We start from the raw sequence: 22,136 nt of genomic DNA, 5'->3' as shown, positions 1-22,136 counted from the left end.
TTTACGAAATAGGCAATTCCGCGCGAAGGATAACTCATGTAAATCTCACTTAATTATCAGATTCATATATGAATAACAGTTAATGGAAGTCGAGCCTCGTCGGGCTATATATGTTCCTTGGTATATCATCTTTAACTCCAAACACCCAATGCTCATTAATGATAGTGGTCCCCTCATATCATAACCCAAATTTCATCTTGATACTTCTTCAGCCATAGTATCTGTTTTGCTGAGATCGCAGTGGCAGCTGGCGATCTAGAGTGTGGAAAGCCTGTGTTCGAGGAGTATACGGCATTGCTCGAATACTGGGAGTCTTCATGTTGTGCATCTCCCAAACACCTCCCTTCGGCTCCGAAGTCGTAGATCCATCTTCATCGTCGTCGTCGTCCGAAACATCGTTGATCTTATTTGGGAGCATGGCATAGATGCTGAATCCCAGATTGCAGAGATAGATTGCCCTGAGTCAGTGTTAGTGAAGTTGAGGCACATGTGAATACTATACACCACTTACAGCATGTAAACACCAATTACAAGCGAGTAACGAGCAATCATGCAGCTCTTGTACTTTCCATATGGCTTGGCGATATCGCACCCAATACGGTAGTACCAAGCTGCAGGAGCGGGATATCGTGAATCAGTGTAGTCAGGTCCAATGGTTCCGTAGACGCAGACTGTGTAGAGAGCGACCATGCTGACATTGATGAAAGTGGCGAAGATGGGATACCAAACTCTCATTATAAAGGCAGTAAGCTTGCCAAGGAGGAAGAAGAGTGAGATGATCGAAATAGCGACATTGAAATTGGTGAAGCTGTTCATGTTAGTCAATCCCTTGGGCACAGTCAGAGGTACACTCACGTTCGTGTCCAGATGAGAGCAATCTTTGGTTGAGGCTGATAATTGGCATAAGCGTAGAGAATTCTGGCAGGGTTCGAGTTGAGAGGAGGATTGTGCTCCCAGCCAATCTGCCACATATCGGTACGGTAAAGATTTGGTTGAGAGATGCCAAAGATGACCAGAGCAGGGACAATTCCAATCAGCTCAAGAGGCATTAACCACCACGTTCCCTTTCTCGATACGCGAGGCCACTTCCGGAATAAGACGCGGTAATTCTTTGCCTTGGCTGGTTTGTCTGCGTGCTCTTGCTGAGAGCGTTTGAAGGTTGGGAACTTCATGTTGGCGATTGATCTGATCTGATCTGAATTGATTGCTTGCTTGGTGGTATTGGAGTTCAAAGTTGCGCTGTGTTGGCTGCTGGTAGCAGCTATAAACTGTTCCACATGCGATATCGTACAGAGTCTTGATTAAGACCGTCAAATTCGTCTTTGCTGACCGGCAGCCAATTCAATAAAGATGTAAGAAGCATTCCTGGGCGGCCAGGTCGGGGGTGGGCAGCCGTTTAAGGGCCTTGGAGGTGGCCATCAGCTGAGAGGGGGCCCCCATGTTGGACAGCTGTGAGAGGCTCTCGAGGTGAGAAAAGCCGCTGTGATGCTGCGTGAAGGACCTGTAGCCAGCCTGTGAGCGGGCGCCTGGAGTGATACTCTGATGCCAATCACTGCATCTCGAGGATGAGCATTAACGGCGTGAGCCAATCAGATGATAGAAGTGAGGTGCTATCACCACTCGTCTCCTCTGTTAAGCGCCCGGGTGGAAATCATGAGATGCCCGATAGTGATGGAGTAGCCCGATTGGCTGGGCTGGAGGCTGGAGATGCAACCTCATGTGGCTGGATGACCAATCAGGGCGCGAGAAAACAGTTGAAGATGTGCTTTTGAGTGAGAGTCGCAGGGATTGGGAACCGCCATTTCTTTGCCGTCAAGTGCTCGCAGATTCAATTCCTGTGATCTACAGAACGAACGGAACGAACGGATATTTTATGTTGGTTCTTGGCCAGATTCGTCCGGATTTAGCCGCCCGTTACCATCTGTCAGTCGAGTCTCTATGGAAATGGCCTCAGTTGTGGCATCTCCATATACCGATTATCCGAGATCGAGGCTGTTTAACATTCAAAGGGTACTATTCTGAGTTTGGATACCACGAAATGTATCATTTGTGAACATCATCGGTCAGCTGGCGGCTAACAATAGCAACAGTGATGACATTATGTAACCTATAGATTACGCTGCAGCAGAGTTACGTCTTTTAACCGGATCAAATCATGTCATGAACAGCTCGAGTCCAAAACCTTGGATCAGTGTGAGGGCATTCCCAACTCCTGATGGTAGCATTCAAAATCGGTAGTTTAGACTCTGGTCCGGGCTTTCAGGCTGACCATACCATGTGCTATGCCCTGACTATCAACGACCTTTCACAAGGGCTAGAACATAAAGAGAAGACAGCATAGGTACTTGGGCCCTAACTTATTAATTGTTAGTGAGAACAACAGAATCTTCTACTTCCGCATATTATCGGCCACTACTGAGAAACTCCCGCAAGAATACTAACATCTTGACTAATCCACCTGGCTGGTGTCGGCTATCATCACCAAGCCAGCCATAAAACCGTCAAGAATGCACTTGAACCAGCCACATCGTCACTCGAGAGGAGACTCCGCCGTCACGGCAATAACGGGATGGCTTACACGGGAAGAAACCGTCAGAAGTCATGGATTTCAGTAAGCAGTATCCACACCGCCTCGCTTTTGGAAATTCCATGCGACGAATCGTGAGCATGGGGCAGCCGAGCTACCGGAGGATTATTCTTAATACCAACTCCATCTCGGCCGAATAGACCATCAGCAGCGGACGAGAGAGAAACCTTACCTTGATCATTGCCTCACGATAATTTCGAGACCCCGAAACTCGGTCCGAGTATTCACGATTCAAACAGCAGAGGCTCAAAGATTGGGCGTTTTTTTGGCGCCAAATTTCAAGGTCAACAAGGCAAGCCAAGACCAGGGGCAGACTTCGAGACCGTGTTCTCTGGAGACGGCCATTCTCACGAAAAGACAGGGGGAGCTGAAGGCTTGCGGGGCCTTGGCTTTTGAGCTCAAGGCGTGGGTAAAACAGACCGTTCTAGATCTCGCCGATCGTCATGGGTATTTCTTGATGTGGGAGAGTGAGTTCCACGCATTCGTTCCACAGGCCCAAACCATTTTATCCATTCTCCGAACAGATCGGGATTTTTTCCCTTTCGTTTTTCTTTTTCTTTTCTGCCTTTTCCTTCTTGGCTCTGGTCTAGTCGATGACTCGTTCCGTCGATACGTATTTCCTTTTACGTTACCCCTTTGTTCAGAACCTGCATGTGTTGACATGATCCGGCAATAGAAATACATGCCTCGGTAGTTTCGTGTCAAACACCTCCATCCTTGTCAGCCCAGCCCGGGTTCAAGGACAAGTACCCCCAATTGCATGTAACTCAGGGTCTTTGCTTTGAGTGATGAGAGTGTGAAAGTGAACTTGTGACAAGTCAGACATTAAAAAGTGCCCGGACGGTAGGGTTGAACTGCTAAATAGACCCAGCATCCATGGAATGTCCATTATGTATGGCCAGTGATCAAATAATGGTGCCAAGACGTTGCACCGATGGTTCCGCCGCCGTTAATGTTTGATACAGGGATCTTGGTCAATGTTGATTGTGCATGTCCTTGTCGAGGCTCTCGGCTCTCATCTCTCTCCCGTCTTTCAGTTCCGCTCCGATAAAAGAAATCCGATGGTTCGATACGATGATCGACAAGAGAGAAGGGAAAAAGCCTGATGATGGATCACTAAAGCCATAGTGCTAGCAAAGATTTGTCAAAGTCTAAAAGCTTGTTCGATTCCCATGTCTTCCTCATGACTGGCCGAGATGGACTGAAGCGGGACGGACTAGGTCCGGTGGCCTGGGTTCGTCTGTAGCGGCCAGAAAAGAAGCCGGCCGCATGTATGTATGTGGTGGGACTGCTTACTATAGACGGCAGACGGCAGATGTGGTGATGTTATCGGAGGAGGTGATATTGGTACTCGGCTGGGAGTTGCAACTCAAGAGGTGAGAACCATGCAACTTGCTATCATGACTGATATTTCACTTCTTCCACAACAGGTAACTCCATTAGTGATCATGAGTTTGTGTCCAGGTGGTCAACTCCCTTGTCTTGTCCCCTGTCAGCTTCAAGGACCCAGACCTCGAAAGCGGGTAGGTTATTTGTTGCCAAGATGATGGGATGTCCACTTACAAGCCGCCTCACGCCAATTCCCCGTCCTAATCTCCATGAACGAATATGACCCCGGTAACAACCCCCTGTTCGCTCTCTCTGAATGGCCTGCCATGGCTGTCTGTACATACATACATGCACACATATGAGTTGTTGTGCTTTATGCTGTGCTGTCCCGTACAGTATTACTGTTTTGTGATGGGACTCAGAGTCAAGCTGAAGCTGAAGCAGAAGCAGATCAATCGACGGGATGAATTATTTTCTCCGTAAGCAGATGTTGATCCTTTCTTCCTCTAGATTAGACATGTCTATCTATCATGCCCCCTTCTGTCTATCATTTACTCGTTCGATGTGAATGTCACCACTAACTAGTCTTGTGCTCGTTCCCTTCCTTTGGAAATGCTATTTCCCATTCTCCCATCCATTATTTCCATATCCATTCAGTCGGTTTGTATGGCCTGGTCTGGCCTGAAAGCTCAAATGCGGAGCAGTGATCAGCCTCTTTCCATCCTTATCTTGGTCTAACTGCCACTTTATTCGTTCATCTTGTTAATCTTCTTTCCTCTCATCGACACTCTCTTGTGACGTTGACTTCCCTTCCCTTGTCGCCCTCTCGTCTCGCTCGGCTGACAAACAACCGAACCTACCTACGTCAAGATATCTCCACTGGATGGGAAGCCTTTCTCTCACTGGCAATTGCGGCTCTTTTGGACCGGCCCCAAAACTGTTACTGATTCTACCTACCTTACCGTACCCAATACGGCACGCTACCTACGCTAGATGCCAGGACCCGTCCGTTCTATCAATTTTGACTCCGATTCCGCCACCCCAAACACGGCCTAACTCAGAGTTTCCGTTCGAGTCAATACTCGGCCGAATGCTTTCGTCAGATTGAATTGAATTGTATTATTCATTGGTTCCTTTATTCCCTTTGACAAACTGTTTGAGCCACCCATCACTCGCAATCGAGTCAAGCTTTTAGCACCTACTGCACTCCACCTACTGAAGGACCCCCCGGACTACGGCCATAACACAGCACCGTACAGCCGACTTTTAGCTGCAAATCCCCCTGCAACTCATCCCCTCTGATCCCATATCCCATCTCGATCCCCATCCCATTTCTTCCCCCCTCCCCTTCAACCTAACATCGCGGCGGCTGTATTCCTCAACAAAGGTGTACTTAGCAGCCCGAGCTTTTACTGCGCCGCGCAACAGGTACTGCACCTCCCACTGACTGTTGCAGCTGCTGGCCCGTACAGTTAAGGTACTGCATCAGAGTCTCCCCACTTCATAGGGAACTTCCACCACTGGTTTCGCACGCATACGGTACCTTACCTTACTTTCACTCATACGCTACGCACACCCGACCTCGCAGACACGCCCCTCATCGCATCTTGAATCTCGATCTCTTGCTGGCCGCTGCGCAAGGCCCAAAGCCACTGGCCACTAGGTGCCAAGGACTCGCAGTCCCTCCGGGGCTTCGATTCCCTCCTCTTCTCCAGGCGCCTTCATGCAGCGGCTTCCTAGTTTCAACTCTCCCTCGTCTCCTTCTGCCTCTGCTTCTTCGAATTGTCCTGTCGCAGACTCAACCGATCAAGAGAAGGAGGGTCACAAAAAGCATCCACCACCACCACCACCACCACCAACCTCAACCTCTGCTCCGGGTTCAGTACCCACATTTACGACTCCAAGCAACACCACTCCCACCAGCACGACTAACGCTGAGCTTGATACCGACGTTTCAGTTCTTGCTGCTGCTGCTGCTAAAGCTACCGGGGAAGCTTACAACAGGGTCACCATAACTGGCAGGAAAGCCTACGACTCTCGCCGCATATCAGAGGCACCAGCATGGAGGCACGATCTTAGCATACCAAACTTGGCCTCAATCGCGCCCTTTTCTGACTTTACGACCTCCTTCCCGCCTGCTTCGACTACCGGCGCTATTCATCAGTCAAGTTTGTCCACCGCCGGTAGTCCACGAGGTCTTAGCGCGTCCACGCGAGGGCTTCCACAGACTCCCATTCCGGCGAAGCGTCCCTCCGCCCCGTCCAGAGGTGAACCTGTCATGCACCCATCACCCATCAAGAAAGCCCGCACTGGGGCATCACCACCTCGAAAGGTCGAACTTCCTAACCAAGCTGCGAATCTTGATCCCTCAGCAAGGGGGAAACAGCAAGGGCCCCTCTCGCCTCTCTTCTTCTCTCACACGCCAGCGAGGCACGTTCATCGTCCGGCCAGCTTTCCTGCAACCGATCCTGCTGTTTCTATGCTTTCACGTATGCGAGAGGACCCGGCTGGCGGCGTCACGACCTTGAAGTTGCCTCGCGCAAGTGTGAGCTCCATCAGCCCAGGAAGATCAGAGAGCACTCCTGGTAGTTGGGGGTCTTCGATGGACGCTCCCGCTCATACAACGACCCCAGACAGTCGTAGTCTGCCTCCGGGGCTGCAGATGCTACAAGGCGTTGGTGTTATTGAGTTTCTAGAGCAGGACGAGAGGCCTACCTTTCTGATAGACCTGGACAATTCCGCTAATGCTAGCCGTGCCGGCTTACACATCCTCTACTACAACGCGTCTCTACGGGGAGCACATGAAGTACTCCAATACTTGTCAGTGGACCAAGAAGATGCTAGTGCAGACACAGATTTTGGTCGTTTCAAATCATGGATTATGACACAATCCAAAGCTCGTATGTCCGCTGATACTCACAAGTATGCTGGTATTACCTGGACATTATCAACATTACGTCGAAGATTTCGCTTTGTTAGCGCCCAGACTTGTGTTGCTACTCCTCGCCCCAGTACTGCGTTACCACTTATTGACGAGACAGCTGCTTCGGAAACGAGAAGTTCTGGACACTCGCCGCAGATGCCCGTTACTCCTGACGCCGAGCTCGTTGATGCGCCAGATTATTTCGGCGATGCTGAACCTGTCGATGTTAATTTTGATCGCGCAGACGTTGATGCGATCATGGAAGGAGGTGACACGAGACTACACCCTGACGAGTTTACAAACCAGGTCTTCCAATCGCAACCCGCAAGGTCAATTTTCGATTGGACAAGGATACCAGTATCGGATGCCCTTCCTCCTCATATAAAGTTTGCTCGTTCTGTAGACTGGGCGGCTACTCCTCTCGGACCAATCGAAGATTGGCCTGCGGATCTCAGATCCATGTCCAACCTGATCATGGGAAGCCCTCACCCCGCTGCCATGTACTGGGGCCCCCAGTGTGTGATCATCTACAACGAAGCTTATCTCGACCTTGCAGGCCAAAAACATCCCAAGTTGATGGGCTCTTGCTATATGGATGCCTGGCCTGAGATCTGGGATGAGATCAAGCCCGTGTTCAAGAGCGCTCTAGAATCTGGGCAGGCAACAATGAAGCACGAGAATCAGCTTTTCATTAATCGGCATGGCTTCTTGGAAGAAGCTTTCTTTTCGTGGTCTATTGTTCCCTTGGTGGGTGGTGAAGGCGAAGTGGTTGGACTGTACAACCCAGCTTTCGAGAATACCCGTCGACGGGTCAACGAGAGGCGAATGCTGATGCTTCGCGAGATTGGCGAGAGGACGGCTGCAGCTACCACCGTCGCAGGTTTCTGGCCCCAGGTGCAGAAAGGACTCGAGTTCAACGAACACGATGTGCCCTTCGCCCTGATCTACTCGGCCAGAGAGGACACCGAGAGCGAGGTTTCATCACTGCATTCCGGCAGCTTGATACACTCACCCCAATTGGTTCTTGAGGGCAGCCTTGGAGCACCAGAGAATCATCAAGCCGCAGTTCCACAGCTTGACATGCGGCAGTCCGAGGATGGTTTCGCCCCTTACATGCGCCAATCAATGGCTGCAGGCGGTGTGCCAATTGTCCTCTCTGAAGAGAATGGTAACCTTCCTACACATCTTATTGACGGTCTTCACTGGAGGGGCTTTGGCGATCCCTCAAAGACGCTCGTTGTTTTCCCCGTTATCCCGACCACCACAGGAGAATCCGTGATTGGTTTCATCGTGATGGGTGTCAACCCTCGCCGACCCTATGATGACGATTACAAGTTGTTCGTCCATCTGTTGTCCCGACAGCTCGCCACCTCGATGGCTTCAGTGGTCTTGTTCGAGGAGGAGATCAAGCGTGGTCAAAGGGCTGCGCGCCTCGCTGCACTGGACCGTCAAGAACTCTCGATGCAGCTTTACCTCCGTACACAAGAAGCCGTGGAAAGCGAGTACAGATTTACCCGAATGGCTGAGTTCGCTCCTGTTGGCATGTTCATCGCCAACTTCGCGGGCAAGATCAACTATTGCAACGATATGTGGTGGCAGATCTCGAGACATTCCCGGTCCGAAGATTCCGTTGATACTTGGATGGATAGTGTCAGAGACGAGGACAGACCAGCATTGGAAGATGCGTGGGATAAACTCCTCAGAGAGAAAGTCACCATTTCGGTGGAATTTCGGTTCAAATGTTCTCAACAGAGTGATGGAAACACAATCGATACCTGGGTTCTGATGAGCGCATATCCCGAACGGAACCAAGAAGGCAATCTCAAGTTGATATTTGGCTGTATCACCGACATCTCTTCTCAGAAATGGGCCGAGAAAGTGCAGAATGAGCGACGTGAAGAGGCGGTCGAGATGAAACGACAACAAGAGAACTTTATTGATATCACCAGCCACGAAATGCGGAATCCTCTATCAGCTATTCTACAATGTGCTGATCAGATCGCAAATAACATCACCGTCTTCGATTCGCATTCTGTCAAAGCAGAAGTTGAGAACCTACTGGACGGATGCCTGGATGCTGCAAACACAATCAATCTCTGTGCCAGTCATCAAAAGCGTATTGTGGATGATATTCTGACGTTGTCCAAGCTGGACTCGAACCTCTTAGCCGTTACACCCATCGATGAACAGCCTGTTAGGGTTGTGCAGCGTGCCCTAAAGATGTTCGAATCAGAACTGGTTGCCCACGATATCGAGTTTGACTTCAACGTGGATCAGAGCTTCGAGGAGTATGGCATCAAATGGGTGAAGCTTGATCCTTCAAGACTACGACAAGTCTTGATAAATTTGATGACAAATGCTATCAAGTTCACCCAGGGTCGTGAGAAACGAGCCATTACTGTCAGCCTCAGCGCTTCAAGGCACGTGTCTGAAATCACTCGGAAAGGCATCTCATACTTTGATAGAGTCGACCATCAACGCACTGCGGTCATGGATATCAACAACGCTGACGAGTGGGGTCATGGTGAGGAGATTAACATCCACTGCACAGTTGAGGATACTGGTCCCGGCTTAATCGAGGAGGAGATGAAGCTTCTCTTCCAGCGATTTCAACAGGCGACTCCACGAACACACGTTCAGTACGGCGGCTCTGGATTGGGTCTCTTTATTTCCCGTATCTTGACAGAAATGCAGGGTGGACAGATTGGTGTTACGTCCCGCCGTGGCATTGGCAGCAGCTTCAGCTTTTATGTCAAGTGCCGACGATCTTTGACTCCTCCTCAGGATTACGAACAGATCACGCCGTTCAAGATCGCTCGAAAGTCTCATGCCCCAGCCATTCCGCAGAAGCCTGAACTCAATCGTCAACCATCTCGAACGACGACGACAAGCGAAGACACAACCCAACTGTTTGATGTTTTGATTGTGGAGGACAACATTGTCAATCAAAAGGTTCTTCAACGACAGCTGCGAAATTGTGGCAACAACACGTTTGTGGCAAACCACGGCAAGGAAGCTCTGCAGACTCTTGAGCGTTCAAGATTCTGGGCTGGAAAAGAGGCTGAAGGTGTTGACATCTCTGTCATCCTGATGGATTTGGAGATGCCTGTCATGGATGGAATGACCTGTGCCCGAAAGATTCGAGAGCTGGAACGAGAGGGAACCATTGTGCAACATATCCCAATCATTGCAGTTACGGCATATGCACGACCGGAGCAAATCGAGAGCGCCAAGGCCGCAGGAATTGTGAGTTGGTCGTGCCAGACTTTATTAACTTGTTCACTAATAATTTCTTTTAGGACGATGTCATCTCAAAGCCATTCCGAATTCCTGAGCTATTGCCCAAGATCGAAGAGTTGGTCGGCAAATACAAGAATCTCTCGGTGTCTGCTTGATACTGCATAGGTTCCGTTGAGCCAGCTCATGCCTAACGCTGCATAGTTGCTGCGCCCACTTGTACACCCGATGCTCTGTCAGCAGAACTATGCAGCTTCTCCACGGTTTACGAACATAACGAAGTCACTCGACCTGGATGGTTAGACATACCCTCACTTTCGACATAATTACTTGACCAACCTATTACAACATACTATTCTCTATTTGGCTCCATGTAGCATTTGGTGTCATGACTTTTGGCGTTTTGGAAAGAGACAAGGCTGGTTTGCGGGATGGCGAGCCCGCAAGATCATTGGAATGTAGAACATGGAAGCGACTCTTTTTTGGGTTTTATGTGTGAATCTCTTTTACAGAGCATATGGAGCAAAAACATCAGTGAGGATGGGGTACGATGAGCATTAACAAACACGATAGAGGATACACGACGTGCTGGCGTTGTTGGGCTGACGGACGTCGTTTTATGGATGGATATCTCTGCATAAAAATATGGGTTGTGTTAGTTATACCTACCCTTACTTGATCATGGTGGATCATGATTGTTATCTGCATATATCTAGACAAGACCGTTTATTCGGTGGATGTCAGCGCGACTTGTTTTGTGATATGGTGATCTCTGTGAAGATGAAGAAGCATAAAGCTACATATGGCGTGGGAGGTTATCCCGAATCTGATGGTCGTCTCTGCGATGGCAGATATGGCGATGACAGGACAGAACGAGTTTGATGCTATGGTGAAGAAGCTGTCCGAGAACTACAAGCAGCCAATTGCAGTTCAAGGATGATGCACTGTATGAAGCAGGAGACTTGAACAGCCATAGCACGGAGTCCGGTTAACGGTACGTAGGTGTATACTATTTGACGTACGTGCCAATTGGCGGGTGAGCTGTTATATATTTGAGGTCGTCTCATAGTCGCATGAATTAGTCCTAACTCTTAGCGGCCATTACTGTCGAGCTCGTTGCATGATTAGGTATTGATGCGAAAATCGCTGCCTCTAGGCCTACAAGCGACTCGGCCTAAATCCTCGCCCATTCCATAATTCTCTCCTCTTCATCTCCATCTTCTTTTGCATCAGAGCATATCTGCTCGCCACCTGTATGATTGGCCATGCCAGCTACGAACGCCAGCCACCCGTTGCTTCGCGCAGAAGCTCTATGTCGATTAGAAACTGAACTCGACGACATGATCAAGGCGGGATACATAAGCATCCTACTTACTCACCATTTCAGGCTAGGTGAAGACGGTGTTCCCTAAAACCAATCCCTCGAGTATCTTCAGGGCGACTATCTCAGATCAAGAGTCACATCAAAGAAAACCTTCAACACCAATCAACACATTGAGAGCATACAGCTGACTGGCTCGATGACATGGGAATTTATCCATCACACTAGAAGCTCTGGATGGCAATTAGAGAGTGTCATGATAAAACTATGGAAGCCTATGCCTGGCTCAATCATGTACTGCGGGCTCTCGAAGTTCAGCCATCAAATAGACAGGCAGTCCTCTGCGGGGATACAAACTGGAACTTGTTGTGTCCAATCAAAGCCCAAGTGGTGTTGACAGAATCGTCGCAGAAGAGGCCGATACAGTTAAATATTTGTTGGCATGGTGATACGAACGAGGGATGAGCTATACCCGGCGGTGGTCCATATCAATGTTGAGGGGGATATTTGTCAGGTTGATGGGCGAGGCGCGTAAGAACAAGGGTATCAAGGTAGAACAGAACATGACAATAGAGCCACTTCAACCGAGCCCCAGATGTAATCTGGCCCTGTCCAGCAGTGAAACCTGAGAAATAACAAAAGAATCTCTATTCGCTCTATGATTTAGGTATGATTCCGAAGCTGCAGTGCATACTGACAAACTTAAGGATAGGAAGCCGTCGGCTTGTTGCATGCGTGTATGTTGGCCTAATGATTTTTTCCTCTTGGGTTGTCTCCACTGACGGAGCTGTACTGTAGTCTCTGAGACAATCGGGACTCTCGCATATTATGCAGCGGATTTCAATGTCCAGGTCGTTGAAGACCTACTTAGATTGATAAAGACCGACCCCTGTCGCCTTTTCATTTTCAACGTCACCGACAAAGTGCTTCAGCGGGATGATCATGCACTTGCCCTCTTATGGTCTGGGCTCAATTGCTCCACCCGTTTTCAACAAAGCCTAAAGTAGACTCGATTGTTTTTGTCCGCCTAACAAAGCCGCCGTCACGGCGTTTACCATTCCCGCTAGTAGAAGAAAATTTTGATTCTGAACAAGTAAAATCAAAGAATGAAAGAAAAGATCTCTCTCTCTCTCTTCGATAGCAAGAATCAGTTTCTCTGTGCTCAGCTGCAAGAGCAAGATTCCGCCCACAAACAGCAATTGTTTATAGCATTCGCATCCAGTGACAGCATGTTTTTTTTTTTCCCGCTGGATGTAACTTGGCTGCTTGGTCTTCAGTGCCCCGCGCTAATCAGGGACCTTGCAGGCGGGTTTCCCGCTAGAATCATGGAAATATTTGCTTCTCTTTTGACCAATCTCTGAACTCCCCGCGTGACCCGCTCACTTCTAAAGCGCAGTGTAGTGCAGCGCAGTGCCCTACAGTTCCGTCTGGTAAGGAGACATGCATTTCGGTGGCGACCTGCTTCCTTGTTGAAGTACCTCACACTTTCTGCTACTGACGGGAGCCCAGGTGCCCCCCTGCACTCGTTTAGCCTAGTACTATTTGGGTCGACATTCCGCTTCTCATGGGGGATTCTTTTCTGCTCACTCAGTCACTCACTACCTGACACCTATTACTACTACCCTAGGTAGCCTCCATTTTCTCTTCTGTTCATACGTTCATCGCGCAACAAAGTCCCTGCTCTACCTTTGTTTCTTTGTGCCTTTGTCATGGTTGTTCGCTGCCAAGAATGAGAGTTCGGAGCCTCACGGCGCATACAAAAACTCTGGCCTCTGTCCTGAAATAAGTGGCGATTGTGCTTAACTCTCACTCGCCGCCTTTCTCGCCCTCACTCACGCTCACCCTCACTTTTGTTCTCCACTGCTAGACCTCAATCAACACCAGAACCTCATCGCTTGCCTGTCGCATTGGCGAGGCGGGCTCCTCCCGGCTTCAATGGAGATTCAACATCCCCCGCATGAGTTTGCGGAACCTGTTCTTCATTTTCAACACTCTTCGCACCTTGAACCTGAACCTGAACCTGCGCCTGGGCCTGGGCCTGGGCCACTTCCCACTACCGAATCCCTAGACGAGCAGCGTCCAATCCCCGCCAAAACACAGCAAAACGTCATCGAACCACAGTATCCTCAGCCCTCTCAATTAATCACAGACCAAGATATCGTTCCGAATGGACCATCTCCGCTTGGACAAGTCCCATCACTCTCCCCGGACCTTGACGGAGACGACGCAAGCTCAATTCTCAGTGATCTACCATCCGAATTGGATGAGCCTGTCGCAGAACCCGAATCAATAGATTTTGATTGGGATGGCCCCGAGGGTCATCAAGTTCTCCGACTCAAGCCAACCGTCGAGCAATGGAACGACTTTCCGGCGAATCTCGCATTTGCCAGAAGCCTCAAGGCTGAAGGCCACGGTTGTTTTAAAATCGTCCTTCCTGAGGAACTCATAGAAGACCTCCCAGCAAAGGACTCCCAAAAAGTACCGGCGAATGCTTATCGCCCGACTCAAATCAAAAGGAACAGTTTCTGGCGTGTTGACACGGTTCCGTCCGTCGGCAGTTTCAACTCGTCCGTTACAGGCGCGAAATGCAATGTCACGGCGATCAAAGCCATCGATCAGCTCAGAAAACTTTATCGCAAGAACGACCACAAGCAGATTCGCAATGTACGTTATCGAGTTGATGTGCCTGCATGGACTCCCGAACAACGCCTTGAAGCCGGAGTTCCTGAAAGAAGTCCGATTTATCCCCTCAAAGGTGATAAACTGGATAACACAAAAGCCATAATTCCTGGAATCCATACTCCATATGTGTATGAATCAGGACCCCATTTCGGTGCAAGTTTTCAAATACACGCAGAAGACTTCCGGTTGGTATCTCTGAACCATCTATACAAAGGACGGAAGATTTGGATCGTTGTGCCATCAACTGCGGTTGAGGTCGCAGAAGAGGCGCTTGGCCGCAAGGACAAGTGCTCTCAGTTCATGCGGCATCGAGCCGAGTTTTTCTTTCCCCAGAAACTGGAAAAACTTGGTATACCTTACCGCATTATTGACCAGCGCCCTGGCGAGACAATAGTAATTCTCCCAGATGCATACCACGAGGGCTTCAGCACTGGATATACCATCGCTGAGGCCAAGAACTACGCTGACGATGCGTGGACAACGAGCACATATCAACCTTGTGAGGCGAGGTGTCAGCTGGCCACGGCCATCCCAGCTGACTTGCTGAGGCCATTACAAGAGGGAGAGACACAGCTCGACCTTTGTGCTGGTTTTGATTTGGCGGCGGCAGAGCAGGAATCACCTCCTGCGACGCCAGCACCCGAAAAGACAAAGAGACGTTTCGAGGACGACGGGCAAAGTGTTGGGAACACTAAGCGGGCTAAGGTCTAGAACGGCGCATGGGGAATTATACTGCTCATTTACATTACATGCCTTTATGGAGTTGCTACGGCTTGCTTGTCGATATCTTGGTCATCGACTATTGCAATCTGCTAGGGGTGGGATTTTGCTAGGGATGGCTTCAATACCCATGACGCCCGGCGTATGACACTTTTTGGCAGATGGCTTTGATTTTACGGATTAGGAACTTGGCTGTTTTTGGCGATGCTCTCCTGTACAGAGTACTTTTGTTACATGGACCCAAGAGGTCACTCTATTTTCGGTCTAGAAAGGTCTTTTTTCGTATTGATTTTCGTTATGCGTCGTGTGAAAACGTTACACTAAACCTCCAGTCATCTAGATGCACATTATAACAAGTCATTTGTGAATATTGGAACAGAACCAGCAATGATGACATCCAAGATTACAAAAATACCACCTCTTTTTACATACGTCTCTCTTCCTCCTGTCTTCGCACTTCGTCGCGGAAAGCATTGCGCCCACCTGTGGTGCCCTGCTGAGGGAATGTAGGATCGACAGGGCTACCAGCTAAGCTGCCGAGACCCTCGCTGTCGGCACGAGCACGCTGAGGAGCGTCACGGTATTCACCAGGAGGAGGAACTGAAGTATCGAGCTGGATACCATTATCTCTGGCACCAAAGATACGGCGCTTGGCACGACCAGTATAACCGTGACGAGAACGGCTCGAGATATTGCCGAGTCCGATACGGCGGGTCTTGCGGTTCCAGAGGAAGCCACCGACGACGAGGAGGAAGAGAGAGCCGAAGACGACAGGCAGAGCGATGGTCAGGGTCTGGCCCTCGGGCAACTTCTCGTGGGACTTCTCAGGGAAGTTCTGATCATTGAGGTTGAGGTAAAGAGATGAAGACTTGGTCTTCTCGAGGGAGTTGTTGCTGTTGCTGTAGAGGGTGATGGAGATGTTGTAGGGCGAGTACTTCATGTAGTCCTGCTTGACATCGAAAGGCCAATAGCCCCAAGCGGCGGGGACAGCGGAATCGGTGAATTCCTTGTACTTCACCCATTTTTCACTAGTGCGGTTGTAGAGGTCGAGGCGGGCAGTGACCAAGAGAGTAGAGTTATCAGAGGACTTGGTCTTGTTGAAGTAATCGGGATCCCAAGTAACTAAAAGTCTGTTAGTTAGTATAATTGACGCATCAACGAACGAATTTGTTGCTCACCAAAGTATGTGTTCTTAACATCAAGGGTGCTGTTGGCGTAAGGCGAGCAGAAAGGAGCATTATCGCCATCCTTATTGTAGCATCGCGCAAAGACACCCTCGCCATGCTTGCCGGTGGCCTGGGGGTTGGGAGGCTCGCCAGTACTGGTGTGAATCTTGCCCCAGCTGGTGTAGGTGTAGACACTGGCGGTAAGATCGTGAGGAGGAGCATCGATCAGAGAAGTGGTGCCATCAACGGTGGTATACGAGGGAGTGTATGTCGTCGCAGGCTGCATCTCATCATCGACAGTAACCCAAGCGGCAGTCGGTTCGGCTCGCTTCTCGAGAGCAGCAGCAGGGGCATTGACTTCGAGATCGCGCTCATAGCGGATGACTGTGGCATGGGCAGAAGCCGCAAGGCCAATTGAGGCGATGATCTTTGATGCGTGCATTGTTGTTGTTTTGTTATTGTTCCTTCGGCGATGCGATGCGATGGTTGTCCTTGACACGACGTTCCTTTCCCGGTGAGACTCTGCCTAATCACACACTATAACCGCCGACGGAGAACAAGGGCGACAATGGAAAAGAAAGAGGTAGAGGTTGAAGAGAAGAGGAAGGGAAAAAACAGAAGACGATTAGAAAAGCTGGGACACGGGAGATTTGAATGCCAATGCGAAGCAACCAGCAACAGGAGAGGCCGATCGGTCCGGACGGGACCAACCACAGCAAGGACTGTTTTATTTCGCGCAGGTCTCCAGTGGGTCTGTAACTGTTAGTTGTGTTATTCCTCCAGGGGATGGATAGCCAGGGGCACCTCAGGGAGCCAAAAAGTTCGATCCTCAATTGGCTAGCCAGAATAAGCCAACCAAGGGTCTACTTTACATAGCCTAAGTCTACCCCAGTATTTCTGTCATGTAGTGCCAGGTCTCAAGATTTCTGACCACGGCTGCGGGCATTACGGGGGTTTTAGTGGAAGCTAATGCCGGAGAAGCCGCCAAGATTGGACGAGCCTTCGGGAAGGGCGAGGATGTGAGCGTGATGTCATGGGTATGAACATCCATACATTGAGTTCAAGATCTCTTTATGCATACTTAGACGGAGAGATTAAACAAGCTAAAAAGCTATAAATTCCAATATATTTGCATCCTTTGAACGTGAGCCTTTGTTTCCAGGCCAGGGCGAATATCTCGAATTGGTCTGTTCTCTATGTACCAATACTCCAGCACTTCTTGATATAAGTTAACTCCGTATTCCATATAAATTTCTCCAGATATCGAGAAGTTTGGACAAGTATGAAAAGGCGGAGCAAGATCTCCAATTCAGTTCTGGCAGTCTGTTCCGTAGGTAACTTGTCCCTTCGCCATAATGTCCATTCAACGTAAATCCCCGCGGGCTTTTAAAAGCCCCTCCGCATTGAGATGTTCCCAGTCTGATCCGCTTCAAGTTTGAGAGAAGATTCAAATACTCCCCTTCCTTCTGGACCCTTTGACCTTTGTGCTCCATGGCCAGAATTCTCAGGATCTCTTGTCAAATACCTGTTCAGTTCCAGCATACTCCTAAGATGTATTTGCTTCGTCGTTGAGGACTTTTGTCTAGATTTTGATGAATAACTTCTCAGGAATGGCGCCACAAAGACTTATAAAAGCCTCGAGACACTAAACAAACAAGCACATACTGGTCATAACTTGGTTCGATAAGTTGCCTATTCTACAAACTATATGACGAAGAGATAAGGAAAACAATGAACGAAGAAAGTGGCTCACAATCTCTGGAGTTTTAACAGGAACTCTCTAGTGGTATCTATCTTGCCTTTATGATTTCTCAAGTACTATTTTTCTATGTATTCTAATGCAACAGTTAATAATTCTTAATTGCATTCAGAGAACAGAGGGATGGCAATGGATTGTTTTCCCCTTCTAACACAACTTGACTTCCATGACCTTGCCAGGAGAGCTGATTCCAACAAGAGTAAATCCCATATACTTGTGAGGAGGGCTGATTCCAACAAGATCAAATCGAGTTTCAGACCCTTGAACGATAACTAGCTTGCGAATGTGATGGCATGCTGAAGCGATATCCACAATCAATTTGCGATACGCTCGCTCAAGCTCAGATTCGGTTGCATCTTCAAACTCGACGGGATCTGAAACTGGCCCGTTCAAATACTCAAGGACAGAAGCTCGATCGAAGTGTATGTATGGCATGCTAAGCCAGAGCTCTTGAATCGATGTTTGGTTAAGAAGATCACAGACTGTGCTCAACGAGTCTGACTAGGTAGATGTGAGCTTCTTCAACACATAGGACAGCTTGTCTTTCGAAACGGCAAGTTTCTGAAGTAGTTGACTCACAAAGACTGCAGTCGTCCAGCAAGGATCCCAAAGCATATGCGAACGTCCTTGGATACTAAGGCATTTGAGAGCTTTGAAATGGTCTTTGACTTTCAGAATGATCAGCTCATCTAACAATGGACCCTATTCGTTGGGAGAAATATGGAGCTCCTTCAAAGAGTGTCGGCTTCCAGCAGAAGAGCAAAGACGCACTAGCTCATCGTACATCCGTGTTAAGTAGTCCCCATCAATACCAACTGCTTCGAGGGTCTCTGGAACACAGCGGCTGAGAACAGCGCATAGTATCTCTGGCGAAGCCGAGATTTTGAGACATTTGAGCTTATCCCATTTCCGAGTCCGCATTAAAAGTTGACAGAGGTTCTCTTCTTGTTCCTGGGGCCAGCCTTTGAGAGACAAACCCAACTCTTGCAGTTCGGTCATTTGCGAGATGCTATTGACAAGTAACGGTCCAAGTTTCTCGTACAATGATAGCTGAGTTCCGACGCGCCCGTGCTTCTGCAGGACTACTAGTGTCTTCCTGTGGTAATATTAGGATCATTCCATATGCTCAAGATGTATTGTAACTCGCCTGATAAGGCTGAATTGCCTCATTGCAAGGAAGGACGTGAATAGGTGGGAGAGAAATCTAGGGAGACCTTGAAACCAAAGCCGTCTCAAGTTCCTCGCGACAAAGAAGTCGTAGTACCTTTTCGACACGAGAACCAGGTTTTTCACGTCGTACCCGGCCAGAAAGGATGCAACAATGTCTCGACACTCCTGGGGTAGCCTCTCCATAACTGACAGCGAAGCGTAGGTATTGAGACAACAAACTCGAGAAAAGAAGAGTAGTTGGACGTGCGCAGACGGCTTTAAAAGCTGTCCGATAGTCGGGGGTCTATTGAAAAGAATGATGATGATTCTCCAGTCTGCGCCCAAAGTGTGGTGATCTTGTTGAGATGGGCCAAGGAGGAAGGGGCATAAGAGAAGGGGTCGCATCATTGTAATTTGGAATTACCTACCAATGTTGGATGAACTGTCACTAACTTGGGTAAGCGCGACAGAGCTTTATAGAAGCAGTTACTGAGAGGGCTCTGAGTGTCGATAGCAGCCATCGATAACAGTATTTGTGAGAGCTGAGAGCAGCCGTGCAAAGTATATTTAGGTGAGAGTCGCAGGTATTATCAATCTATTTTCTTTATCTCCACGAAGCAAAGACATTTTGATGATAGAACGAATCGCCATGTAAAGCATACATAATAGACGGAAGGGAAAAAGCGGCTGGCTTGGCTTTGACAAATACACGAGGCATATTTCGGCACATTCAACACCTCGTTAACGCGCACCAAACTATTTCATCTATAGAATACTCACTAGTAAATCCATGAGTCGCTAGGAATCAGAATCATGAGTCCAAAGGTAGAAGTACTATTTGCTACCTACCTACCTAGAGATTAAGAAATCCTACCCAGCACTATCCCAGTCGTCGATTGTATTAGTCATCAAGTATAAATAATCATCAACTTCCTCACCCAATCATCTTCTCAATGCTGCATTATCAACACTCCCAGCACAGCATCATTAGGTATTCTTCTTCCAAACTAAAGATAGCATCTCCTTCATCGCTTAAACCATCATTGAAGACAACGGCTATGTCAGTCACACTGCACACGTCGCACGGCGACATAAAGGTTGAGATATACTGCGAAAGTGTTCCCAAAACTGCAGAGGTTTGTATAATCCAGTACCTGTTTAAACCCAGTCTTTCGCTCACACCTACTAGAATTTCCTTGCCCTCTGTGGCTCCGGCTACTACGATAAATCTCCATTCCACCGCCTCATCCCCAAGTTTATGGCACAGACTGGTGCACCCGCAACACCAAATCCCCCCGAGAATCCCAAAGGCGGACGCAGCATATGGGGAGGCGCGTTTGAAGACGAGATCCGGCCTGCGCTACGACACGGCACTCGAGGCGTGCTGTCGATGGCCAACAAGGGACCCGGAACGAACGGATCGCAATTCTTCATCACGTTCGACAAGGCGCCGCATCTGGACGGACTCAACACTGTATTTGGGCGCGTCATTGGCGACGAGGGTTTCGCGACATTGGCCAAGATGGAAGCTATCGAAGTGGATCGAAAGAACAGACCCAAGGAGCCAGTTCGTATCGAAAATGTGACGATCCACGCCAACCCGATCGCTGGTTGAGATGACGACAATGTCCTTCGTAATGCTTGCCACGCCATGACATTGACCCATGCCTCGAACGAAACTGTACTACTATTACGGCACATCACTGAGGGAAGACGAAGATTGCAGCATATACCACCCAAACTCCATTTTGAAGACCTTCGTTCATTATATTCTCAATCTACGCTCACCAACCAGAATCCCTTAGAGTCCACCAGAATCCTAAACTACCCTTTCTGGAGAACCCCCCAGAGTAAGGTGTCAAGAACAATTAGTCTGAAGGCCTATTGAGTTCTGCTCAACTTACCGAAATCGTCTTATTGTCTAGGATAAAGCTCCTAAGTTTCTTGCCTGTCCTAACCTCATTAGCTGGCATCGGTGGGCGCTCATAATCATCTTCAAAACGTCCCCAATCCAACACTTCGGCTTTTTTCTTGCTTTCGATACGGTAAGGGACCTCCTCGTCCTTCTCGGTGACATAGATCATGTCATTCCATCCGGTCATCTCCATCTGCCAAATGAGCTTCAGGAGTTCCGCATGGCTGCAAGCATCAATGTTTCGTATAGAACAGGTAACCAGGAAAGCCCCCCTGAATTTCCGAGCAAGGAGAAATGCTCGTTGGCTGGGATGGTAAGCAGGAAGTTCGCTGGGCTCATCCCTCTGCCCTGCGGTGATAATGCCATGCAGAAATTTCCACCCTTTCGAACCATCATCAACAATATCTGGTTGTCGTTCCCGTTGAGCCTCTTCGAATGATAGGAACAAGAGGGTAAATTCGCCTTCATAGTCTCGGTCAGGATCCGGAGTCAACGTACCTTCGAGGATCCTTTCGGTCTTGACCCGTTCTGCAACCCTCTCGACATCAACCGTGCCGTTGTATTTCGTGTCTCCGAGAAGATCCAATTTCTCCATAGTAAAAATTAGGGCCTCACATGGTGATCCGCTGTCCATGGACACTGGCTCGCGTTCTGGAGTCGGAGTATCCTCTTGGTTGCATATAACGAAGGAACTATTGGCAATGGCCCATTGGTCCATTGGGTGCGCGAGTATCTTGACGCCTTCGGTCTGCTTTTGTATCAAGCCTCTTTGGCTTGAACGCGTCTCGCCATTTTCTCACATCCTTGATATCGAGGTGGAATATACGGTGCCCTGCGCCACTATTGTCGTTGAAGCAAATCTTGAAGCCAGGGGCGGAGGCCCGCTTGGACTTGGGGAACAACATGCCCGCGAAAAACCGGTAGTTCACCGATCCGTCCAGAGTTCTTGAAGGACACCGATGTCGCTGTGATGCGTTGCGTCTCTTGTGACCTTCTTTATCGTCTCGACCAGCCTGACGACATGAACTAGATCGAAACTGAGACCTTACCGGAAATTTTGAAGCCGCGTGTAATGAAGGAAGAATAACGCGGAGCTCGAGACACTTTATATTAACATGCGGGGATCTGCTAAAAACGGTTAAATCTTGGGCGACATGAACAATTGTGAATAAAGAGTGTTCATCTGAACGCAAGCCCTCAGTGTTTGCGTGGACGACAGGTGATAACAAGATCATAGTTGAAGCTGCTCTGAACAAAGCTATAAATGTGTATTACTTATAATAATTTCCCTATGTTAGAAATTTCATGTGAACTGTGTTTATTGTAGACGTCTCAAACAAATTCTATT

At 48.9% G+C, this 22,136-nt stretch overlaps 7 protein-coding genes across 7 annotated transcripts; 3 read left to right on the top strand and 4 right to left on the bottom strand.

The window, feature by feature from the left end:
* Nucleotides 1–208: 208 nt before the first annotated feature.
* Nucleotides 209–1,172, bottom strand: FPRO_01479 (uncharacterized protein; the record flags this gene model as incomplete). Its single annotated transcript, XM_031231016.1, has 3 exons — nucleotides 209–458; nucleotides 512–808; nucleotides 856–1,172. 3 exons carry the CDS (start codon nucleotides 1,170–1,172, stop codon nucleotides 209–211), a joined length of 864 nt encoding a protein of 287 aa, XP_031074994.1.
* Nucleotides 1,173–5,639: 4,467 nt separating this feature from the next.
* FPRO_01480 (uncharacterized protein) lies at nucleotides 5,640–10,234 on the top strand (the record flags this gene model as incomplete). The annotated part of the gene is made up of 2 exons (XM_031231005.1): nucleotides 5,640–10,085; nucleotides 10,139–10,234. The coding sequence occupies 2 exons, from the start codon at nucleotides 5,640–5,642 to the stop codon at nucleotides 10,232–10,234; spliced, it is 4,542 nt and encodes a 1,513-aa protein (XP_031074993.1).
* Nucleotides 10,235–13,332: 3,098 nt separating this feature from the next.
* Nucleotides 13,333–14,790, top strand: FPRO_01481 (uncharacterized protein; the record flags this gene model as incomplete). Its single annotated transcript, XM_031230994.1, has 1 exon — nucleotides 13,333–14,790. One exon carries the CDS (start codon nucleotides 13,333–13,335, stop codon nucleotides 14,788–14,790), a length of 1,458 nt encoding a protein of 485 aa, XP_031074992.1.
* Nucleotides 14,791–15,223: 433 nt separating this feature from the next.
* Nucleotides 15,224–16,407, bottom strand: FPRO_01482 (uncharacterized protein; the record flags this gene model as incomplete). Its single annotated transcript, XM_031230983.1, has 2 exons — nucleotides 15,224–15,921; nucleotides 15,978–16,407. The coding sequence occupies 2 exons, from the start codon at nucleotides 16,405–16,407 to the stop codon at nucleotides 15,224–15,226; spliced, it is 1,128 nt and encodes a 375-aa protein (XP_031074991.1).
* Nucleotides 16,408–17,871: 1,464 nt separating this feature from the next.
* On the bottom strand, nucleotides 17,872–19,281 carry FPRO_01483 (uncharacterized protein; the record flags this gene model as incomplete). Its single annotated transcript, XM_031230972.1, has 4 exons — nucleotides 17,872–18,225; nucleotides 18,304–18,426; nucleotides 18,496–18,820; nucleotides 18,989–19,281. 4 exons carry the CDS (start codon nucleotides 19,279–19,281, stop codon nucleotides 17,872–17,874), a joined length of 1,095 nt encoding a protein of 364 aa, XP_031074990.1.
* Nucleotides 19,282–19,931: 650 nt separating this feature from the next.
* FPRO_01484 (putative peptidylprolyl isomerase (cyclophilin)-like protein) lies at nucleotides 19,932–20,488 on the top strand (the record flags this gene model as incomplete). Its single annotated transcript, XM_031230961.1, has 2 exons — nucleotides 19,932–20,009; nucleotides 20,063–20,488. 2 exons carry the CDS (start codon nucleotides 19,932–19,934, stop codon nucleotides 20,486–20,488), a joined length of 504 nt encoding a protein of 167 aa, XP_031074989.1.
* A 280-nt stretch (nucleotides 20,489–20,768) lies between these two features.
* FPRO_01485 (uncharacterized protein) lies at nucleotides 20,769–21,693 on the bottom strand (the record flags this gene model as incomplete). Its single annotated transcript, XM_031230950.1, has 2 exons — nucleotides 20,769–21,536; nucleotides 21,589–21,693. 2 exons carry the CDS (start codon nucleotides 21,691–21,693, stop codon nucleotides 20,769–20,771), a joined length of 873 nt encoding a protein of 290 aa, XP_031074988.1.
* Between the last annotated feature and the right edge of the window lie 443 nt (nucleotides 21,694–22,136).

This window comes from Fusarium proliferatum (genome assembly GCF_900067095.1).
Source record: "Fusarium proliferatum ET1 genome assembly, contig: FPRO_scaffold001, whole genome shotgun sequence".
NCBI classification, from domain to species: Eukaryota; Fungi; Ascomycota; class Sordariomycetes; order Hypocreales; family Nectriaceae; genus Fusarium; species Fusarium proliferatum.
This window is presented reverse-complemented; position numbering and strand designations above follow the sequence as displayed.